The sequence below is a fragment of the Macrotis lagotis genome, chromosome 1 (assembly GCF_037893015.1).
Source record: "Macrotis lagotis isolate mMagLag1 chromosome 1, bilby.v1.9.chrom.fasta, whole genome shotgun sequence".
In the NCBI taxonomy this organism is placed as follows: Eukaryota; Metazoa; Chordata; class Mammalia; order Peramelemorphia; family Peramelidae; genus Macrotis; species Macrotis lagotis.
In genome coordinates this window covers 174,961,839-174,985,675 of record NC_133658.1, presented here as the reverse complement: position 1 = coordinate 174,985,675, position 23,837 = coordinate 174,961,839, and the positions used below count along the sequence as shown (strand labels likewise).

At 33.7% G+C, this 23,837-nt stretch overlaps 1 protein-coding gene across 3 annotated transcripts in view; it reads left to right on the top strand.

The window, feature by feature from the left end:
- MACROD2 (mono-ADP ribosylhydrolase 2) overlaps positions 1-23,837 on the top strand; it is a 2,318,796-nt gene that overhangs the window by 1,502,773 nt on the left and 792,186 nt on the right. For all 3 annotated transcript variants that reach the window (XM_074209420.1, XM_074209421.1, XM_074209419.1), the window contains exon 7: positions 7,489-7,519. In XM_074209420.1, the coding sequence (XP_074065521.1) occupies positions 7,489-7,519 (31 nt within the window). The remainder of the gene's footprint in view (positions 1-7,488; positions 7,520-23,837) is intronic.

Sequence of the window (23,837 nt, the reverse complement as noted above, 5' to 3'; positions counted from 1 at the left end):
AAATATATAATAAATTACCATGTAAGTTTATTTTCCCTCTTTTCCCTTTCCCACCAGCAATGGCTGTCATTAGACACACATATGTATGTATACATATATATGTAAAATCATTCTATACATACTTCTGTTCATCAGTTCTTTGCCGATAGCCTCTTCAATGTCCCTTGGAGATAATTTTGGTATTTATAATAGTCCAAATGACTTATTTGCTCAAAGTTGTTCTTAAAACAATATTGCTATTACTGTATACAATGTTATCTTGGTTCTGCTCATTTCCTTCTTTATTACTTTGTATATAATTATGAAAGTCTTTCCATGTTTTTCTAAGGTCATTGAACTCATCATTTCTTATAGCATAGAGGTATTCCATCACCATCATATACCACAACTTGTTAAGCCATTTCTCAAATAACAAAAATCCCCACAATTTCTAGTTCTTTGCCATCACAAAGACAGCTACTATAAATATTTCAGAATGCATAGGTTCTTTTTCTTTTTCCCTAATCAACTTTGGAAATATACCTAGTAGTAATATTTTTGGGTCAATGTGTATAGGCAGATTATCAATTCTTTGGGCATGATTGCAGATTGTTCTCTAAAATTTTGGATCAGTTCGCAATCCTAACAGCAATGAATTAATGTTCCATTTTTTTTCCACATTCCCTCCAACCTTTGTCACTTTCTCCTTCAACCAAAAAAGCTCCTTTTTGAGGGGAAAAAAACTGAGATACTTGGAAAGCAGTTTCATAGTAAAGAAGTTTAGACCCAAACCTTACACAATACATTCTAAATGGATCATTCAATCACTGTTGGTTGTTTTCAGTTGTGTCTGACTCTTCATGAACTTATTTGGAGTTTTCTTGATAAAGATATGGGAATGGTTTGCCATTTCCCTCTTCAGCTCATTTTATTTTATTTATTTATTTGGGGGGGGTGTTGCAAGGCAAACGGGGTTAAGTGGCTTGCCCAAGGCCACACAGCTAGGTAATTATTAAGTGTCTGAGGATGGATTTGAACCCAGGTACTCCTGACTCCAGGGCTGGTGCTCTATCCACTGTGCCACCTAGCTACCCTTCAGCTCATTTTATTGATGAGGAAACTTAAATAAAAAGGTTAGGAGATTTGCCCAGAATCTTATAGCTAAGAAGTGTTTGAAGCCAGGTTTGAACTCAGGAAGATAAGTCTTCCCGGTTACAGGTTCTGCATTTTATTCACTGCACCATCTAGTTGTCCTCTAAATAGATAGATGACCTTCATAATAAGAATTAAGCTATTAAAATAATAGCGAAACAGATTATATATATATATATATTATATATATATAATATATCCCAGCTATGAGTAGAAAATGTGTTCTCAACTAAACAAGAGGCATAGGAAATTGCAAAAAGATAAAATGGGTAACTTTGCTTGAAACTCAGAAGCTTTTGCAAAGACAAAATTAATGCACCTGAGACAAGGTGATATGGTCATATAACAAAAAAAAAAATTTAAGTAAATCTTTATAATAAATGTCTCCCTCAGGAGACAAATTATTAAAGTTCCAGTCTTAGGAAAAGATTATACAACACAGTTTATAACCAAATACAGATTCTTTATTCTAAATTTAGGGTGTTAAAATAAACAATAAAAACATCATTTTCACAAAATTCTAGGTTACTAGGACCTTGGTGCTTGCAAAAATCTTTTCGTTTTTTTTCTATCAATCCCCATCCACATACCATTTTACAGAAGAGGAAATTGATATTTAGAGAACTATTTAAATAAGTTCATCCTATGAAATGTAGAAGCAGAATTAGAAGTCAAGTCTCTTGCCTGAGTCCACTGCTCTTTTCACTATGCTAGTCTTCTTAAGTGACTCAAATATTTACATCATAATAGTAATTTTCAAGCTAAATAAAATACTGGGACTTATTTGAGTGTAGGAACTCACAGCAGGAAAGGAATAATTATTTTCCTTTTGCAAAGAATAATAGTAGGTTGGAAACAGGAGTTTGAAATGTCTTTATATGAACAATAGCCAGTGTTGGGTGACAATGAAGGTTATTTTCAGGACAAGAAGAAATCTGAGTGACCTTCAATATATCCTTATTCTCTCAAAATCCCGAAGTAGAAGGAATGAAAAAAAAAAGACCTGAAAGTGTAAGAGGAATTAGAGCAAACTGTAGAAAATGTGTACTTGACTTGTATAACCTATATCATATTGCAGGTTGTAATGGAGAGGGGAGGGAGAGGTGGGAGGTAGAAAAATGTGAAACTCAAAAGCTTATAAAGAGACAAATGTTGAAAGCTATCTTTGCATATAATTGCAAAAATAAAATAAAATAACATTCAAAAAAAGTTGTGTACTTGATATTCACAATAATCTAAGATGAAGGAAAATTTTTCTAAGGCATAGTTCTTTTTTGATTAGATGCTCATTCCATTGTTACATTAAATAAATGTCCTTTAGTAATAAAAAACAAAGTTAAATAATCACTTTTGTCCCAAGAGGTCTACTTATAAGAAGTATTGATTGAAAACTGGGGCAGCTAAGTGGTGTAGTGGATAAAGTACTGGCCTTGGAGACAGGAGTACCTGGGTTCAAATCCGGTCTCAGACATTTAATAATGACCTAGCTATGTGGCCTTGGGCAAGCCACTTAACCCAATTTGTCTTGCAAAAAAACCTAAAAAAAGAAAAAAAAAAGAAAACCCAGGACTGTGATTATATTCTTAGATTTCATGAAGAGTGAAGATTCTGATTGGTCCCATAAAGTATGACTAGGAGTAGAGGATAGCATTTGCTAAGAGTCAGATTGAGTCTTGAAGTTAGAATTAGAACTATCCAAGAGTCAAATGGTTGTATTGTAAGGCAACAATTCCCTTGTTCCTGGAGGTCAATAAACCAAGACTGGAGGAACATTTGTCTGATTTTCCAGTCAAGTGGATTCCTTTCCTGGTGTGATTTAAACCACATGACTACTGAGGTTCTTTTAAACTCTGAAATTCCCTTATTCAATAAACCTATGCTACAAAAGGAAAAAAAACAACAATGCTAATAAAGATTTTCTTTTAAAAATTAGTTTACATATACTACATAAATGAGCTTTAAAAATCTTTTTATTCATTATATTTAATTTTTTGTCTTTCTATAATGATATACAGAAGTGATGTTATTATAGTTATCCTCAATGACACTCCTATTTGCTCTTATATTCAAGATTGCAATCACATAAAGCAAATTTGATTCAGGTGGTTATTATCATTGTGAGCATAATCCGGGCAGTCACTTTACACTGGCACAGCCACTAAGGCTCCTGATTGATTTTGAAGACAAGACAGGGATCTGAGTTCACCAAAATGTGCCATTAATCATTAAAGCTATCGGCTTATCTTCTGTAAATAGCGTAAAAACTGCAAAGGATAAGAAGCTTAGTTTGTGGTTGAATCTGTACCAGAGGGTACAAAGAGTAAAGGGAGATAGTAAATATCATGGATATATGAGAGACTGCTGTTGGAGAAGGAGGGTACTCATTGACATTAGGAACTCTTGGGTTCCAGTTTAGCCTCTGACACATACTTGCTTTATGACTATTGGTAAATTTATTTTTGAATGCCCTAGGCAACTTTCTAAAAACATGTTCCAATTGAATTTTTAATATATGATATATATATGTATACACACATATCTGTACATATATATACATATATGTGTGTTTTAAATATGGTATAGTTGACAGTATATTGAGTTTAAAGAGAAAGAAATAGGTTCAAATCTTGTCTTTGTAACTCAACTCCACAAAAAGATCTAAAATAGATGTTTCCATTTTCTTTCCTCTAAATCTCTTAACCATTTTAAATTTTATTTCTGACCAGATTCTACCAAATTCCAACAATACTATTCAATACAAAATTATTAATGATCTCTTAGCTGCTAAATCTATTTTGTTTGTTTGTTTGCAAGGCAAGCGGGGTTAAGTGACTTGCCCAAGGTCAGACAGCCAGGTAATTATTAAGTGTCTGAGACCGGATTTGAACCCAGGTACTCCTGACTCCAGGGCCGATGCTTTATCCACTACACCACCTAGCCACCCCTTAGCTGCTAAATCTAATAGCTTTTTTAAAGCCTTCATTCTCCTTGAGCCTCTCTCCAACCTTTGACACAATCTTTTTGATAATTTTCTCTCTTGGTTTTTGAGATACTACTCTCTCTCCCGGTTTTCTTCCTACCTATCTGATTATTCCTTCTATGTCACCTTTGCTGAATTCTTTCTATTTGTGTTCTTAAAAAGACATAGGGGTCAGCTAGGTGGTGCAATGGATAGAGCACCAGCCCTGAAATCAGGAGTACCTGAGTTCAAATCCCACCTCAGACAATAATTGCCTAGCTGTGTTCCCTTGGGCAAGTCACTTAACCCCATTGCCTTAAATAAAAAAAATGCATATATAATAGGATTCAGCTCCTGCCCAAATATTTAAATGTTATACAGTAACAAAGATCTAATAAGAGAAATTTGTTAAAACAAAAAAAGATGAATCAGGCATATGGTAATGGTAATAACTAATAGCTCATAAGATACATGAAAATCCACCCAATTTTCAGAATTAAAGGGATTCTCTCAGTATGTTAAATGGACTCCCTGTGGTAATTTTATGGTAGGACATGGACAGAATTGAACAAACTTGAGTTTGGTTGTAATCAGGAATTATATTGTTGAGACCACAAATCAATGAAGCATCAAATTATTATAAACTATTTTATAATGTCTCAAAGCACTCTCATATATTGCATTTTCTTTAGAGAAGTAAAAAAACTACTAGTCACTGGCTTAATACAATACTTATTACAATACTACAATAATCTGTAGGGTAATACTTATTACAGTACTACAATAATCTGTAGGTTAATGATAGAAATATCCAAATAAGTTTTCTCTCCTTTAGAGAAAATTGGGTGGTTATTTGGGGCTTGGTTGGGTGATACATTCTGTGAACTACAATTTGAAAATATCCCAGTTAATTGTCTTCTGTTAACTTGAGGTTGAACTTACTTTTTCTAGCTAAGTGACCCTGGGTACATAACTTAACCTTTGTCTGCCTCTGTTTTGTCAACTGAGCAGCATCTATCTCATAGGGTTGTTGTGAGGATCAAGTGAGATATTTGTATTTAGCACAATGCCTGAAACATAGTAAATGCTTAATAATAGCCTTCCTTACTTCCTTTTTTCTTCCTTCTTTCCTTCTTTCCTTCCTTCTTTCTTTCCTTTCTTTCTTCTGTCTTTCTTTCCTCCTTCCTTCCTTCCTTCCCTTTGCTTTCCTTTCTTCCTTCTATACATCCATAGTTCCTCTTTCATATCTTTTATATTGAGACCTATATAATGACAAACTCCTAGTAGTTTTCCAACCTATGCTAATAGTTGTACTGTTTAGAAGAACAATTATTCAGTTTAATTCTCCATATGCTATCTTGTGTTTGCTGATTGTTTCATGCACCTTAGTCTTGTCTCCCCAACAAGATTTTAAATGCCTATTTTTCTGGGTGCCCCATGACAATTATCATAAAATGTGTTGAATTTATCAAAACAATCAGTTCCTTCTTAGAACCTATAAGCCTTGTGTCTGAAATTCTGTAGATGGTGATACTTTTTTCTTAGATGGTATAGGCCTTTGCTAAAGTCTCTTTGGGCACATATGGCTGAGATACCCTTCAGTGAAGTAACTTTTACATCCTTTAACTTTTAATGAATTAACTATATTCCTAAGCCATTATTAAAAAATGTTCAAATATTTGAAGTCATAGGACCATTGACTTAGAAATGAAAGGGACTTTAGAAGTCATCTAGTCCATCATTCTCATTTTACAGGCAAAGAAATAAAGACTCAGAGAAATTAAATGATTTTCTCAAGGTAATTAGAGTAACAAGCTAAGACATAAATCCAACTCCTCTTACTTCCTAACTAGCACTTTTTCTTTGATTCTAACTTCTCAAAAATAAAAGATAGTATAAATCTAAAGCAAAGCTGGATAGAAAAATCACTTTTCCATCATTTTGAAGTGTCCCATTAACGTTCTTATAATCATACCAGACTTTTGCCAGTTCTTTTTAGTTTATGTATGCGCCAGACTGATAGAATTATTCCCTTTTGCTGTAAATTGTGAAGGGAAGACAGAAGGAAATAAACAAGCATGTTGTATCTACTATACCTACCTACTATGAGTTAAGTAAATATTACCAGATTTAATCCTCACATCAACTCTGAGAGAAAGGTGCTGCCATTATTCCCATTTAAGTTGAGGAAACTGAAGCAAAGAGAGGTTGAGTGACTTGCTCAGGGTGATACAGCCAGTAAGTTCTGTCCCTCACAGGAAGGTAAGTGAGATACTTAAGATCACCATTCAAAGACTTGGGACAAAATCATCAAGTTAATTTCTGGTTGCATAACCTGTTAAATTATATTTTTCAATGAACAAATATTTATTTCCTGTCCTTCCCACATCTACTTCAAAACATTGCCTCCCCATACTCATACTACCAATTTGCCACAAGTCTTAATTCAGGGTCCCTAGGTTCCACTCACTCTTCTCTTAATCTTGGAAGGTTCTTGTACATCTTAACAGCTCACTCCAAATTCTGAATTGTTTTCCTCCAAGGGCCTCCCTCCTTGTTTCAAGTTTCTTTCTGAGTTTAGTTTTCTCTCTCTAACATCTGTTCTTGCCAAGATATGAGGCTGACTTTTCCCTATGTCTGTCTTTTACCTGATTAGAAGGGTTTGTATCTCAAAGACCAGTCTATTGTGAAGATTTAGTCACCATCACCATTTTTTGCTCATTTGGGGAAATTCTGGCCTGATCATAATAATTAATTTTTATGAAGTATTTTAAAGACTATTAAATAATGTTTGAAACTCACAACAATGACCCTGTAAGATAGAAATTATCTCACATATTCGTTGAACCACACAAAAATTAATGACTTGCTTGACCATGGTCTAAATGCTACTGATTCCAAACTGAGCATTTGACTGCTCTCTGTCTCTTACTATGAAACTACAGCCTATTTCTAAGAGATTTTTATTGGAGGAGTTGTTTTATTAGTATCATAGCATTAGAAGGAGGAATATATTGCTTTTTTTCCCTGTGAACTCATTAAGTAGCAAAAGTATCTCATGATTGGCTTCTTCATTTGGTGAATTGTTAATATTTCACATTAGGGATATTGCTAATAATGCACCATTAACACTTATAAAATTTTCTTATGTAAAGGTTAATCTTATTCTTAGTGACTTCCAAAGTTCTTTTCTGATTAGAATAGATCTCTGTTAACCAAAATGTCTGTTTGATGGATTATCTCAAATCTAGTCAATTTGAATACACCATCTCCTGTTGTCAAGTAGTAGTAATATTAATAATAAGAAATTATGACTTGCCTACTATGCTTCAGTTACTTTGCTAATATGGTTTTGTACAAAGTTGTATTCTTTTAACATTAATTTTTTTAATCCACAGGCATTCCCCTGCATTTCCACAGGAATTTATGGTAAGTAGAATTTATTCTAAATAATATCCTCTGTCCTTTAAAACTAAAGGTAAAGGTAATCTTTAATTTTAAAAAAGGCATTTTTTGATTGTACTCAAGTGATTCCTCAAATGCTGATCTGATCCCATTCTAGAAATCCTAGAGATTTTATATATATATATAAAATTGTGTGCCTATGAAGAAATTGTGTTATATTGATCATTACTTAAAATGATTAGATCATTCACTTGGACCCCTTTTGTTATAGAAAACTTTTTTGATATAATGGGCTTGCATCATGCTGTTTTTTTTACCTCCCCAAAAAATCAGTTGTGCTGTCATGAGAATAGTTTATAGATGCTATAGATTTAAAATTTCTGTACTATAGTCTTTTTGGTTATGTGTATAAAATAATAAAAAGAATCAAGCTGTAACATATAAATCATTATTTCTTTCCCCTTTCTTATCTTCTGCCCTACCTTTGCCTTTACCACTAAGTAATATAAATACCTTATGAACAGGGCATATTTCTTTTTTATTTTGGAATGCATAATAAATTCTTATTGATGAGTTTGATTACAGTGTATGGCATCTCTTTCAACAAACCTTAGTAGGGTGTTAGAGTTACTTGCTCAAGGCTTAGATAGTCTAGGTTACTCACTTATGTTTATTTTTAAGTATCAGAAGCAAGACTTGAAGTTAGATCTTTTCAACTCCAATTTTAGCATTCTATCCATCACTATACACTAAATCTCATAATACCAAGATTGTGTGCACACACACACATAAATGGAAGTATATATGTATGTAACTAGGTCCTTGGTGAAAATGCCTATATGTATACATACTCCTACATGTATAAAAATGTGTGTATACATATATAAACATATGCAGATGGAACACATAAATGTGTATCTAGGCTGCAGTTTGTAAAAGTGACATGCAAAGAATTATTAATGATTTCATAAGATTTTAATAAACAAAAAATATTTTTATCTTGCAACTGATGGATTGTTTTGAATAGCAACTGCTTCATTTACAGTTGAAAGGAAAATGTTGCTATAATCACTTGTTTTCACTCATTTAAAATTCTCTAAACATTCATTCACCTATGTTGTATTTTTCTTTGCTTTCTCTCAGACCATTAACAATAATGTCTGTGCTTTTTAGGGTAAATTCAGATGTCTTGAGTTCTATGAAGGGGGAAAACTATTTTTTGATTTTTGATTTTAAGAGGAATGGTTCATGACTCTTTTGACTTTATACATAGACATGCTTGAGGAAAGAATAATATGTTTGTCTAGAAAAATACTTTGAACTTATTACAAGTCAAAGTTGAAATCAGTCCATATCTTACTTGCTGTCCCAAGTTAATAGATTTTCTTTATTTGATCTAGTTCCTTGTATTTGATAGTGCCAGAGAGAAACAAATTGAAAATGTAGACTTGAAAGGAATTAAGAGAAAAAAACCAAACAGTTAAAACAAATTTTTTTCCATTGTAAAGTGTTGATACTCTAGTACCTTTCTCTTTCTATCTCTTTACCTCCTGTCCTAAAGAAGTCAGAACCCATTGCAAGGGAGGCCAAACTATAGTTTTTACACAATTCCATCCTAAATACATAATTATTGTCTTATGGTGAATGACACTGTTGTTTACACAAAACAAAACCTGTTTCTATATTTATGTATAGCTAAAATTAGATATTTAAACTACTTAAGAATTCAACTTTACCTTCCTTAGAACATCAGACTTAGGTGTGGTGGGCAGAAGTGGATAAACTTTATCCTTTTTTTGGAGTATTACTGTTGTTTTAATACAGATTTATTACAGGAAGGTATTAACTTATTATGTCAATATAAAGAATAATATTAATTCATAACAATTAACAACATTTATTAAGCACCTACTTGCTTCCAGTCATTTTGCTAGATACTAGGAATTCCTATCCTAAAGACACTTTCTATTAAGGAAAAAACATGTATTCATAAAATATATGCAGCATATAGGCAAAGGTGAAAACCCTTTGTAGTTAAATATCTGGTATTATAACAAAATTAGGAATTTGTAAATCACTCAGCAGTTAACAAAAGGAGGTTTTCTTAAACAGAAGCTAGCCAGTCTGACTCCTTGTGACTGGTTTTTCTTCTGTCCTTAGGTAATCAGAAAACTGGATTAATATTGCCAGAGGCTATCAGGAAGTTACTTAAAGGGATGTGCAATTTGAGCTAAGCATTCAGGGTCAATCAGATTCTATAAAAAGCTTTATATGACCTGCAGTCATCAAGACCTGAGTTTAAATCTAGCCTCAAACATTTCCTAGCTGTGTGACCCTGGGTAAGACACTTAACCTCTGTTTGCCTTGATCCACTGAAGAAGTAATGACAGACCACTCTAATGTCTTTCCAAAGAAAGCCCCTATGCATTGTTCTGTCTATGGGGTCTATGGGGTCATGAAGAGTCAAACATCACCTACCAACAGCACCACTTGAGCTGAACTTTGAGAAAAACTTTAATCCAAGAGGTGAAGAAGAGTAGGGAGTCCATTTAAAGCATGGTGGTCAGTTTGTATAAGAGCACAGACAAAGATGAGGTTTCCTCTGTGAGGAATAGCTTGGAGTCCAGTTCAATTAGACTGAAAAATACATAAAGGAGAGTGATGTAAAATGAATCTAGAAAGATAAACTGTAGGCAAGTTGTGAAGAACTCTAACTGCCAAGCAAAGGACTATTTGACTGTAGAAGCAAAAGGGTCCCATTCTCTTTGAGCAGGGGAATGAATTGGTCAAACCCATGCTTCAAGGATAGCACTTTGGGAGTTTTGTTTGGGATGACTTAGGTGAGGAGAATGACTTGAGAACACTTCAGTGATCCAGAAGAAAATTGATGACAAGTTGAATTATGATGTTCATCATATGAGGGGAGAGAAGAGGGAGGATATAAGTTCAGATAGAACTTATGAAATTTATCAACTGTAGGGGGTGAGGGAGAATGAAAATTCAAGAATGTCTCTTACATTGAAAACTTGATGCACTGGATGGAAACTGGGAAAATTGGGAATTTAGGAAGAGGTGTGGGTTTGTTTTATGTAGGTTAATTTTGTCAGATATTTTCCTCATTATCCCTTAGAAGCAAAATGTGATATATAAAGAGTTTCACATGGAATATGTCTAAAGCAAGAAAATAGAAAATCAGGGAAACAATTTGCAGAATAACTATATACATAATACAAATATATACATACATATACATTTATATACACATACAAACATATAGACATATGCACGTGCATATATACCATATTTGTTTGTGTATGTTCCATGTGTATATCTGTATAGATCACATATGTAGACACATAAATACATATACACATGCACACATGCATATATATTTTTTATATACACACAAAGACATGTTTAAGATTGATAGAGAATCAGAAAGAGATAATAGCTAGGGTTTATATCATGTTTTAAGTTTTGGAAAGTACTTTAGAAATATCAGATCATTTGATCTTCAAAACAACTACTCTAAGAGATAGTTGTCTTTAGTATTCCCATTCTACAGATAAGGAAACAGACATATAGACATTAAATGACTTGCTCAGAGACACACACAGCTAATAAATGTTCCAGATCAGTTTTGAAGTCAGGTCTTCTAGATTCTAAATCCAATGCTTTTTCATTGTGATATCTAGCTGTCTTTAGATAAAAAAGAACCAAATGAATAATAGGGAATCAAATAAAAATTCCTAAAAATACAAAAACAAACCATTTTTTTCTTAATATAACTTTAAGGCTTCTAGATTAGTAATATAATTTTATCAGGAGAATTTGACTTTGTAAATAGGATGACAACTAATAAAAAAAAGGAGATAATGTGTTGAATGGATAGGGCAGTGGAACAGTGAATCAAAGATAGAATTAGACAGCCTTGATTTAAAAGTAATCACAATGCCAAGCCATTGTGCAATATCCAGAATCATTAAGTCATGGTTATTGTCATTAAAATTTCCACAATCTCCACTTAAATTCAAAAAGACTACTGAGGATAGTAAAGAACTTAGGAGCTAGCATCCAAATCATATCTGAAAAAGAATTCTCTCAAATAAGGGGGCATTTATGTAGCTTTTAAGGATTTTAAAAAACTTTACACATTTTTTTGATGTGTATCTTATAAAAACCCTATGAAATGAGTACTTTAAGTTTTGTTTTATTAATTTAATAGATGAAGAAGCTGAGGCATATGGAGTTTGAGTCACTTGCCTATAATCAGTCAGATAGCTTGTTAACATGTGGCAGAGGTGGGATTTGAACTCATACCATCCAGGCTTCAAGTCCAGCACCTTTTTCTACTATGTTAACCTAAAAGCAGTCATCTAGATTGAAGACCTTTGGTGAGGAAAGATTGGGGTATGGTGGAGCCAGCTCCCCACTAACCATAGAGAACCAATTGATCAATATCCAGTATAATCATTTAAATCTTGGAAATTAGCAGATGTTAATTATCATTTTGTTGTCTAAAGTTTAAAAAGTGATGGAGAAAATGCAAATCTGTAGGTTAATCCTAAAAATTTATCCTGTTTTTGTATGCATGTATAAATGTGTATATGTATAGGTGTGTGTATAAATATGTGAATATATATAAATGCATTTATATGTATGTGTGTGTGTGTGTGTCCACATATATCTTTCTATTTCACAAGATACCTTATTCTATTTTAATATTGTGTTAAGAAATTTTGCTTCATGGAAAGTCAAAATTTGCCTCTTTGAAACTTCTGCTCATTGATCCTAGTTTTGTCCTCTGAGATGAAGCATAAGACAGTCCCTTAAATATATGAAATACTTGAGATGTTTCTCCTTAATAAATCTTTGATTGATTCTCCAGGCTAAGCATTCCTAGTTCCTTTGAGTAATCCTCATGTAGTATATAATGTTGAGATTCTTCAACTCCATTGAAAGTTTTCTTTTCTAGAGAATAGAATTTGAACTTTGCTGATTATGCCATTTTTCAACTGTACCTCTGCTTGGTCTCAATTCCATAGAACAAGCCAGGCCTCCTAGTGTGGTCTATCCCCAATGTCTTTATTATGTTGTCTTTTTCTCTTAGACTAGAAACTCCTTGAGGGCAAGGACTTTCTCTTTCTTATTTCTATCCCCAGTACTTAACAATCTAGCCCATAGTAGACCCTTAATTAATGTTTATTGAATTGAATATCTTGTCTGCCTGTGAATATTTTTGAATTTATTTATTTATTTATTTATTTATTGGTCACATGTGAAACTGGATCTTCTGGCAATATTCTAGACTGGGTCTGAACAGGAAAAATACAGATATTTCAACTTCCTATCAACTATTTTTATTATATCTTTTCAGCCCAAAGGTTATTCTTCTTGAAAGAGAAACAGACATAAAATAGCACCCATTATCATGATTTCTCATTCCACTACAGTAGACTTATCTCTTCTTTGGTCCTCTTTTCCTTGATACCTATGAAAATAAAACAAAACAAAAATCTACTATCATTTTTATTGACTAGTACATTCACTTCTTTTTTCAACTAATTATCTAGCTCTCCTATTACTATTCTTATTGAATGATGCTAAACATTTACATTAACAGTTGATTACCTGCCCTTGTTTTCATCTTATTTTTATTTTGCTGTTCAAACATTTCAATCATGTCCAACTCTTCATGATCCTATATACTATTTTATTGGCCAAGATACTGGAGTAGTTTTCCATTTTCTTCCCCAGTTCATTCTACAAATAAGGAAACTGAAGCACATAGAATTATGTGACTTGCCCAGAGTCACACATTATTATGTATCTGTGGCTGTATTTGAATTCATATCTTTTTGATTCTAGGCCCTGCACTCTTCTATTGAACCACCTAGCTGCCCCCTTTTTGTTCTTTATGTGTCTTTTAAAAATCTAATTTGGGGGTCAGCTAGGTAGTGCAGTGGATAGAGCACCAGCCCTGGAGTCAGGAGGATGTGAATTCAAATTCAACCTTAGACACTTAATACTTGCTTAGCTATGTGATCTTATGCAAGTCACTTAACCCCATTGCCTTTCAAAACAAAAAGTCTATGAATTCCTTTTACATCCAAATCTGTCTCTTTAGATAATTCTCTTCTTTTCTCCCTCATTCCAACTCTTTCTTTTGAGTCATTAGAATTTCATTCTTTATAGCATAGCATGCCTACTGGACTTACTGTTGGAAAAAATCCTCTCACTGATTATTGAGTTCTTACCTAGGACCAAAATTCAGTGAAGTTCCCAGGCCATCCATACTCACTTCTCTCCCATTCCAGGAATGTAGTTCCTATCCTTACAAACCTTTCAATTGCCATGCCATTAGTCTTCTAACTATCAAGATATTTCTGCTTCTGTAGTCAAGGATTTCAGGAAGTGTCCAGGTCTTCCACACTCATTTATCTCTTGACTCTGCTTCTGAGTCTCCAGATTTTTCCAGGTCATCCCCATAAGATAACAGTTCTTCCCTCTTTCCATGTTTTTTTCAGGATTCTGGATAAAAATAGTAACAATTGCTATTTACTTTCACTCTTAGTCAATCAAGGATCTAAACAATGACCAAATGGGGCTTAGCATGGGTCCAAGTCAGTCTGGCTCTAATTATTGGCCAATAATCTATCTATCTATAATTAATAAGATTCTGCTTATTGTTTCTTTGAATCCTTTAAAATCTGCTCTCCCAATATCAAATGTATATTAGAACAGATAGTGACAATACAGTAGATTCACTGTGTTCAGTAGATGTGATATACTGATATAATGATCTCTGGGAAGTCACTTTAGACCAGTGACCTGATTTTTCTCTATGCAAAATGAGAATTAATTACATCTTCATAAAAGCTGCATCAGTCTACCCAGTCTATAAAACTTTTCCTACCAATGTCCAAATACCTTAAAACATAACTATATGTTCTAATTATAGCAAATCCCTCAGTATATGAAGGGAGCTAATGCTTTGCCTCATTTTTTTGTTCCTGAATTATAATTACATTGTGTAATTAGTCATTTTATATTGTTCATTCCCTATACTTCTATGAGTATTTCTATGCATCATTATACATATACAGCTGAAGAATTTTGCCCTGGGGTGACCAGTGTTTTCTAAATAATACCTTTCAGAAGTTTGTAAATTTGTAAATCTTTTGGGAACTGTACGGATGAAATACATCACATTCATAAAATAGAATTTATACCCTCAACATTTCCCTTCAACAAACCTTTTGCCTTTACCTTTACTCTTCTCTATTTCTGTTAATACCTTAATCCAGACCATTGATACACTTTGCTTAGATTATTTCAGTAACCTCTTAATTTGTCCTTTCTATCTGGAGTTGTATCTTTCAAAGTCATCATACTACCTTTCATTAATCCCCTATTCAAAAAGTAAGGAAAGTATTTATGTGCAATGATACATGTATAGTACTTAATTATTTGCAAATGCTTCCTTTTTTTAAGAGAAATCTTGTGAAGTAAATAATGAAAATATATCCTCATTTTGAACATGAGAAATTTTGTCAGATAAGAAAATGAAATACTTAAGGATTTGAACCCATATAGCATATTACCCTTATAACTGCTATTTAAAATACTTATAAAATGGTTGTTTGATAAAGCATTTTATATACATCATCTCATTTCTTCCTTACAATAAAACTGAGACTTTGAGTGGTTATGTGCCTGTGTTTGCATATGCTAATAAATGTGACAGGGAAAATTTTAAAATATATTTTATTATCGACTTAAACTCCAAAAAAAGAACATTTCCATATAAACAGCAGAATACAAAAAGATTGTATATGAAACCTCAGTTCTCTATTTCATGCTGCTCTACTTTTTATAAAATCATTTCACATTACTTTAAAATTATCCTGCTTGTCTGCGCTTACTCAGTATTTCTTTTTTTTTTATGTTAAAGAAATGTGTACATAGCCCTTCTTTTTGGTATCACAATTGCTTTTCACCCTCATTAAAAACAAAGAAAATAAAACTTTTAGCATATAGGCATAATTATGCCATGCAAATCCATACAGTGACTATATCCAAAAAATATGTCTCTCTTTCTGAACTCTAGGTCCATTACCTCTCTTTCAGGAGGAGGGCATCATACTTTATCCATCACTGAACTTCTGGAGACACAATTGGTCACTTATTTGATTTTTAAGACTTTAATGTTAATTTATGAAATGGTCATTGTATAGATTACTTTTGTTCTGCATCAGATTATATTATCCAGTATTCTATCATTTTCATAATTTTTATAATATGGCAATATCTCATTATATTCATATTCTACAGTTTTTGAAGCCATTCCCTAAGTTGATGGACATTTTCTTTAAATTGTTAGGAGGAGGGATACCAACCCAGATCTCTGTTATCTCTTAAAAAATTCTGAAAAATTGTTGATATAATTCATTTTGGCACTTAGCATATAATAATTTCCATTATTGAATTTTTTTTGCATTCACCCAGTTAGATTGTAAGTTTTTTGAAGGCAGGAATTCTTGATATCCTCAGTGCTAAGTCAAGCTTCCTCTACCTATTAGTAAATGTTTGATTATGATAATAATCCTTCCTAATGTAGATTGTTGCCAGATCATAACTGCTAAAGATTTATTCGATTGACTGATTCTGAAATCTAGACCAGAAAATCAGACTCATTTGTTCTGTTTTTGGTATCAATATGGCCTATCTTATCTATTGCTATTTACTCAGATGACTATCCTCTCTTTTAGCAATGATTATTTGAAAAAGACCTTGATTAGAAAAGATTGAATACAAAAGGAAAAGGGGACAACAGAGGGTGAGATAGATAGATAGCATCATGGAAGCAATGAACCTGACTTTGGAAACTCTTTAGGAGATAGTAGAGGATAAAAGGGCTAGGTAGACTATTGTCCATAAGGTCACAAAGAGTTAGACAAGACTGAATGACCAAACAAAAACGCTCTTTGCAAACTTACTTTTCAACAATTTCTGCTAAAACTGCATAAAAAGCAAATCTACTAATCTCAGTGCTTTAGATGTTGAAGAACACAAAGAAACTCATGAAAAAGATTTATTATAGCACAATGAAAAGAGTACTGACTTTTGAAGTGGATGAAATAGGTTCAAGCCGCATGCCTGCCACTTCTTCCCTCTGTCCTCTTGGACAAATCACTTTGGTCATTAGTTTTCTCATTTGTAACAGGATGTAACTTTTAGGTCCTTTCCTGCTATGATGTATATGATATGATAATTTCAATGAGGTAATCCTATGAGATGAAAACACTTCTTTTCAAAGTTTCCAATATCATTTCAAAACCCCATGAACATGATATACAAATTGGTATAATGGATGCCTGTAATAGTAATCATCCATACCCATTTCCTCCCACTTTTGTCTGGGTTTTGACAGTATTTAGGACAATTCTGTCAAACTATTTCGTCACTACATTTGGAACCAGAATCCATTATGTAATTTTTTTTAGCCTTGATTGGAATAGTATCCTCTCTGATCCTTTTAGATTTAAGAGATGTTATAGGGTATGCCTTCAGTTCCTTTGAAGTTCTGCATGAACAAGAACCAGACTTCCCCATTCCAACTGCCAGTATTTAGATGACTACTCCAGCATGATGCTTCCATGATGGTTATGTACTTCATGAGACCACCTGCTTATATTCAGGATGAAAAGAGACTTTGGATAAAAATATGGAAGTAAAGCTTGTGTTACTTTGGGAAAATAGATCCAGATGAGGTTTCCGAAGGTGCGGAAATCACCAGATACCCATTAAAAGTTTGAATCAACTTCTATAGTCATCTTAAATGGACAGATTTGTACTTCCCTAATGGACATTTCAGATATGGTACATGCCTCCTGCCCATGGACATATGTGTGTTAAGATATTTAAACAGAAGGCCAGACATGATACATGCCAATGGAATTTTTACTGAGAAGTGAAAAGCAAAATAACTGTAGTCCATTTTATAAGAGCTGATATAGTGAATAGAAACTAAGTCCAGAAGAAAACATGGTTCCCTAGAGTAAGGAAAACTGGGAAAAATAACCTTGTCTGTACAAAATCTTGAATTCAGCTTCCCCAGGTAATATGTTTTGTTTGAAGCACAGAAGGAATTTGAGACAATGACTTGGACTGAAATCTGAAGAAAATTTAAGTGTAGTCTAACATAGCTGTGAGAATTTATATATTCATTATTTCTCTGTTATCAATGTATAAGGATCAGAACATATTTCCTTCAAATCGCCCTGGTTTCCTTTTCTTTCTATCCTGAGCTGCCAGACTACAGTCTCTTAATTGAATCCCTCATTTGCATTTCAATCCCTCTCTTCAATTCTAACTAGTAAAAAAAAAAAAGGGACAAGTTCTGTTTTTATTAATCATATACGTTTTTGGCAAATGATTTTATCACTACATCTGTCCAAAATCACAGACATGACTTGGGGGGAAAAGAGGGCACTTTCCAATGGTGATGCCAAGAGAAATGCTTGCTGTCAAATTTTAAATGCTGACAGATTTTAAAAGGTGTGACAGTCATTGCTGTACAAATCTGAACTTGCCAGCATAGTTGCCTCAGGAACCAGACAAAACAGAAAAAGATGTATGCCACTCACTTCCTTGTTTGGGGTGTTTTGGTTTCCCTTTTATCCCCCCCACCCCCTCACCACTTTTCCCATTTGATATTCCCAATTGCTTAGCAAACTCCCTTTGAAATAACCAATCAAAACAAGATGATTATGCTTCTTTTCTTCTCCTCTCCTCTTTGAAATTTCCTTCCTTTTCTGTGAGTGGTATTTTTTTACCCAGGTCACCATATTTCCACTATGTCATAGTCATTAGTTTCTGGCAATCTTAACTCCAACATAAACTATCTGTATGACTATGATCAAATCACTTAATTTCTCATTGCCCTAGACAACTTTCTTAGATAAGTTGTTAATGGTTGCCCATCAGCTTTAATAGAAGGACCTTCCTCATCCTGACTTGTCTTCAATAATTAAATCATAGGTTTTTAAAAGAAAAAAAAATCTTGGCAATCATCTTAGAATTAATCTAACATTTTCTTTATGCATACTGCTTAACTGCAAGATCTGTCCCAACTCTATCACCTTCAAATAATATTTATATGTATGTTATCAAACTCCTTACTTTCTGGAAGAAAACTAAATAAGCAACACAAATTGGGGAGGCAGACAGGGGAGAATAGCATAAGAGAAACAACTAAACTTGCAAGAATGAAGCATAGTAGGCCTGCTCTCTTCCTCTCTTGAACCTAGATGGACCATAAGCAAGAAAAATGACAATAGCTAATCAAAGAGAACTTTTCTCTTTCTTTGTTCTAAAAAAAAAAATTAGTTTCCACTATGGAGACAAAAACAATCTCTGACTATTTTGACTTGTGAAATGAAAGGAGAGTCAACCAGCAGGATAGAAGTAGGGCACTAAGCCAAAAGTCAGCAAGACTCAGACTTGATTTTCTTTCCAGTCTGAATCAATTCCAGGGCTTAATTATTGGAGAATTAACTATTTATAAAAGCAATACGGACCAAAAGTTTGCTATCCCTTTTGAAGTCTGGGGTGACTTCTCAAATAATGGTACTTCAGGATAAAGTGACATAGCTTAGAAGAAAGATTCTAACTTTTTAGCTGCTGCACTTGCTTCAAATATATTAATACTTTTGGTACTGGGAATGGTATAGCAATCAATTTTCCATTGGTAGCACTCCGAGATAGTATGATAATTCTCTGCTTCTCAAATGCTGCTAACATTTTCTGAATGAAATCATACAACTTTGTAGACTGGGTCCACTACAAATTTATATTATAGAATCTCAACTGGAACTTCAACAAAGCATGCTAATACTTTTAATATTCTTGAAATTGACTCTTTGTTCTACTTCCTCTGCCCTTAACATCTATTTCTAACCTTTTTTTTCCCATTTGCAGCACTCATCTTTTCCCTTCTCACCAAAAGAACTATATTAAATCCCCCCTGAAAACAAAATAAAGACCATTGGTGGAAAATTCTCCTTTCTCCTATTCTATACTTCAAATCCCCTCAATATCACCCCACCCTGAATACAGAAATACTCCTTCTTTGCTCCAATTTCCAAATAAGAGATGGTCCTCCTTGCCATTTATACCCTAGACACCATACCTCTTTGATCTCTTTCAACAGATTATCTCTTCCTTCATTCCCTCTCTCCCTATAATTTTCAGTCCATTTCATCAAGTATGTGGACCAGTTCCCCAGATACTGTATGACCCTCGGCAAATCATTTAACCTCTATCTCTGTCTCCTCAATTATACAATAGAGATAAAAATAGCAGTTACCCCATAGAGTTATAAGTCTAAAAAGATAGATCTGTAAAGATTTTATTTTTTGACTTAATAGTACCCAACACATAGTAGATTAATAAGCTTAACAAGTTTAAAAAATACTTGTTCACACAAAAGCACCAAATCTGGGTACCTTTCCTTCTGCCTTAAAGTTTGCAGAGAAACTGCCCCACCCTAAAAAATATCAACAGCAATCCTTCACTTGATCTTATCATTCTACACTTCTTAATCCTTTTACTGTCAAACTCTTGTTGGCTGGGGGAGGGGCTGTCTAAATTTATTGCCCCAGATTTTTCATTTCACACCTACTTCTTGTGGTTGGCAATCAAGGTTGGCCTTATCAGTCAATTTAAACTGCTCCCTCCAAGGTAAACAGTGTTCCTTTTCATATTCCTAATCTTTCATGACCTTTCTACAGAATTTGATATTGCTAATCATCCCCTTCTCTTAGACATTCTTTATTCCCTGGTCCTCTCTCCTGGGTCAAATTCTACCTTAACTGGGTACTAATTCTCTTGTTCTTTCACTTTTGACAGTACTACTCATCCTTCTCTCTCTTCTGATCTCATCAACTTCCATGGATTAAACAATTATTTCATTGCAGACGACTCTCAGGTTTATATATCTAGCTCTAGTCTGTCTTGTCAACTACTCTCCTAAATCACTAATTTTAGAAAATTTGTACTTGGGTGTCCTCAAAGTATCACAAACTCCAAATGTACAACACAGAAAATATCGTCTTCCCTGGCAAACACCTTTTTCTTAATTTCTGTATTTATGTTGAAGTTGATTTTTTTGACATCATACATTTTTATGATGAGAGACTTGGCACTCTCCCTGACTCATCAGATCCAGTGACTGAATCTTGTCAATAATATTTTTAACCTATCTCATTTATCCATTCCCTTCTTTCCACTTAGGGGCCAGCACTCTGGTTCAGATCCTTATGCTCTCATTTGAATTACTGCAACAGTTTTAAAATAGGTTACCCCTTTCTCCACAAAACTATCAAAATTATATTCTTGAAGTAGAAGTCTGACCATTTTATTTGCCTAAAAAAGAAGCACCATTGATTGGTTCTGTAAGAACACACCACTCTGCTTGGTGACAGATTTGATACCATGCCCTCTGATTTCTTTCAACAGATTGTCCCTTCTATCATTTCCTTTTTGCTTGCCCCTAATTTTTCAGTCCATCTTTATCAGCTATGTGGCACAGTAGAGAGAGTGCTTGTCCTGGAGTCAGAAACACCTATACCAGTTGTGTGACTTCCTTATTTAAGCCAGTGTTTCCAGTCTTAACATATATTTGTCTCATTCATATTATGTTCTAATTAAACTATCTTACTTGTTGTTCTTTTTACATGATGTTTCATCTCCCACTTGTTTGCTTTTGTACTGACTGTTATTCTTGCCTGGAATGTCCTCTCTCCTTACCTCTATCCAATGGAAAGTCTAACTTCCTCGACACTCAGCTCCAGGGCTTCTTCATCTAATCTAGCATGCACTTACCCTTTACCTCCAAAATTGCTTTGAATTTGAATTTATTTTGCTTTGCATGTGTGTTGTGTACCTCACAAAAAGAATTTGATCTCTTAAAGGCAAGGATTATTTAGTTTTTGTTTTTGTTTCCTCAGTGAATAGTATGGTGCCAGGTGTCATAAGTGCAATCAACAGAAGAGATGCAGAGATGCTCATTGAATGAATGAATGAGTGAGTGAACAGATGTGTTTACTCATAAAAGTATTTTTAAAGCTTTTAATAAAACAAGAGCATGATTTCCTCAGAATTATATGAAGACAGTCCAGTTCAATTTCCAAATTTCTCTGTGGATAACATGGAAAAATCTTACTGCATTTATATAATGAGGAAGAACTTGTAGAAGTGTTCTCAGAAAAGTTGTTTATAGACACCCACTACAGTTTTGTGGTTTTTAGTTGCATCTCTGAAATATGTTAACAGTCTTCCTATGCTTTCTTGTCTCCCTGATCGATTACTTAATGATTTTCCTTTTGTCCTTGCCACATGTAAATACTAGAGTCTCAAGGCCAAGCTCAAATAAATATTTTCAGTTCTTGTTAGAAAATATGTCAAAAGTAATTTTTTTGAAAGCTCCTTGAGAAGTAATGCATTTTTCAACCTCTCAGATAAGACTTTTCATATTGTGCTCTTTCAAGTCAATGTCCTATTTTTATTCATTCAATTAGCACACATTAATTTACCAACCACTATGTACATGGCACTGTGCTAAGATTAGAGGAATACAATAAAACTAGAGTTCCCACTCTAAGCAAGCTTAAACTCTAATGATGGTAGGGTGGAAGAACACTAATATAGATAAATAAAACATTTTTTAAAGAAGACAAAATAAATCCAACACAATTGTTGAAGGCTATTAGCAATTGCAGGGGCACAAGCAACTAAAATCTTAGAATGAATCTGGGTTGAAAGTATCACTGGAGCTGAACCTAGAGAGTTTGGAAGGGAATATGAAATGGATCATAGGCACAGGGGATAAATATCCTGTGGAAAGAATGGAAAAAAAAGGAGACAGGGGAGATAAGACTCAAATGTCATATAATAAGGAACTTTAAGTACATAATCTGACTGCAGGTTGGAATGTGTGAAGAAGAGTAATAACGTACATTAAGGTTGGAAAGCTAAGATGGAGCCAGATTATGATGAACTTAATGCTTAACAGAGGAAATTTTATTTTAGATGTTTATAAAAATACATATAACTAAAAGGAATAATTTTTAAGCTTTAGAGGCTACTCATGAGTGCTTTTATTTTATTACAGTGACATATATGAACCCAGGAGGTGATCAATAATACTTTGTTAATGGACTTGGATCTAGGAAGTCCTATGTTCAAATTTGACCTCAGACACTTATTATGTGATCTTGGGCATGTCTCTTAATCTATCTCTGTCTTAGTTTTCTTCATCTCTAAAATAAGGATAATGACATTTATTTCCCAGGATTGTCATAAGGCTCTAATGAGATATTATTTATAATAATACTTAGATATTATTTTCATCAAAATGGACAGAGACCAGTAGAAAGAAGAGGGCCTGGATTCCAGATCTGATTCTTTCATTTATCCTGTGTCACTTTGAATACTTTTCTTAACCCTTCTGGGCTTTGGTATCATCAACTATAAAATAAGGGTATTATACTGGATGACCTGTAAGACTTTTCCAATCCTGCCTATAATTCTATGAATAACTTGTTAACCTGTTTTCTCATTCTCCTCTGTCTTCATAATTTTTGATCATTTAATGAATCTGGGTTGAAAGTATCACTGGAGCTGAACCTAGAGAGTTTGGAAGGGAATATGAAATGGATCATAGGCACAGGGGATAAATATCCTGTGGAATCACAGGATTTTTGATATAGATATAAAAAAACCTCTAGAAATAGTCTAATTTAGGGGCGCCTAGGTGGTGTAGTGGATAAAGCACTGGCCCTGGAGTCAGGAGTACCTGGGTTCAAATCCTGTCTCAGACACTTAATAATTACCTAGCTGTGTGGCCTTGGGCAAGCCACTTAACCCTGTTTGACTTGCAAAAACCTAAAAAGAAAAAAAAAGCAATAGTCTAATTTAACTATCTCATTTTATAGATAGGGAAACTGAAGTCCAGAGAATAAGTAGCTTGCCCAGCTTCACACAGATAGAAAATACCAGCACTAGGACCCCTTCTCTGTTTCTCCCAAAATCTCATGCCTTTCTTAGGACTTTATATTTTTACCCTTTTTTTTGGTATACCCTTTCTTTCATTGCTTTTTTTTTGTTTACTGTTCTCCATTCTCTTTTATCTAGATATTTATTTCTTAGTTCTTTAAAATATTTGGAAAGAGAATCTGGAAAGAAGGAGTTTACTAAGATGCATATGTATACCTATATTTTCATCTGATCTTGATCTTTTTGAACAATAATGCCTAAGAAGGAAGGAAAATGACTTCTT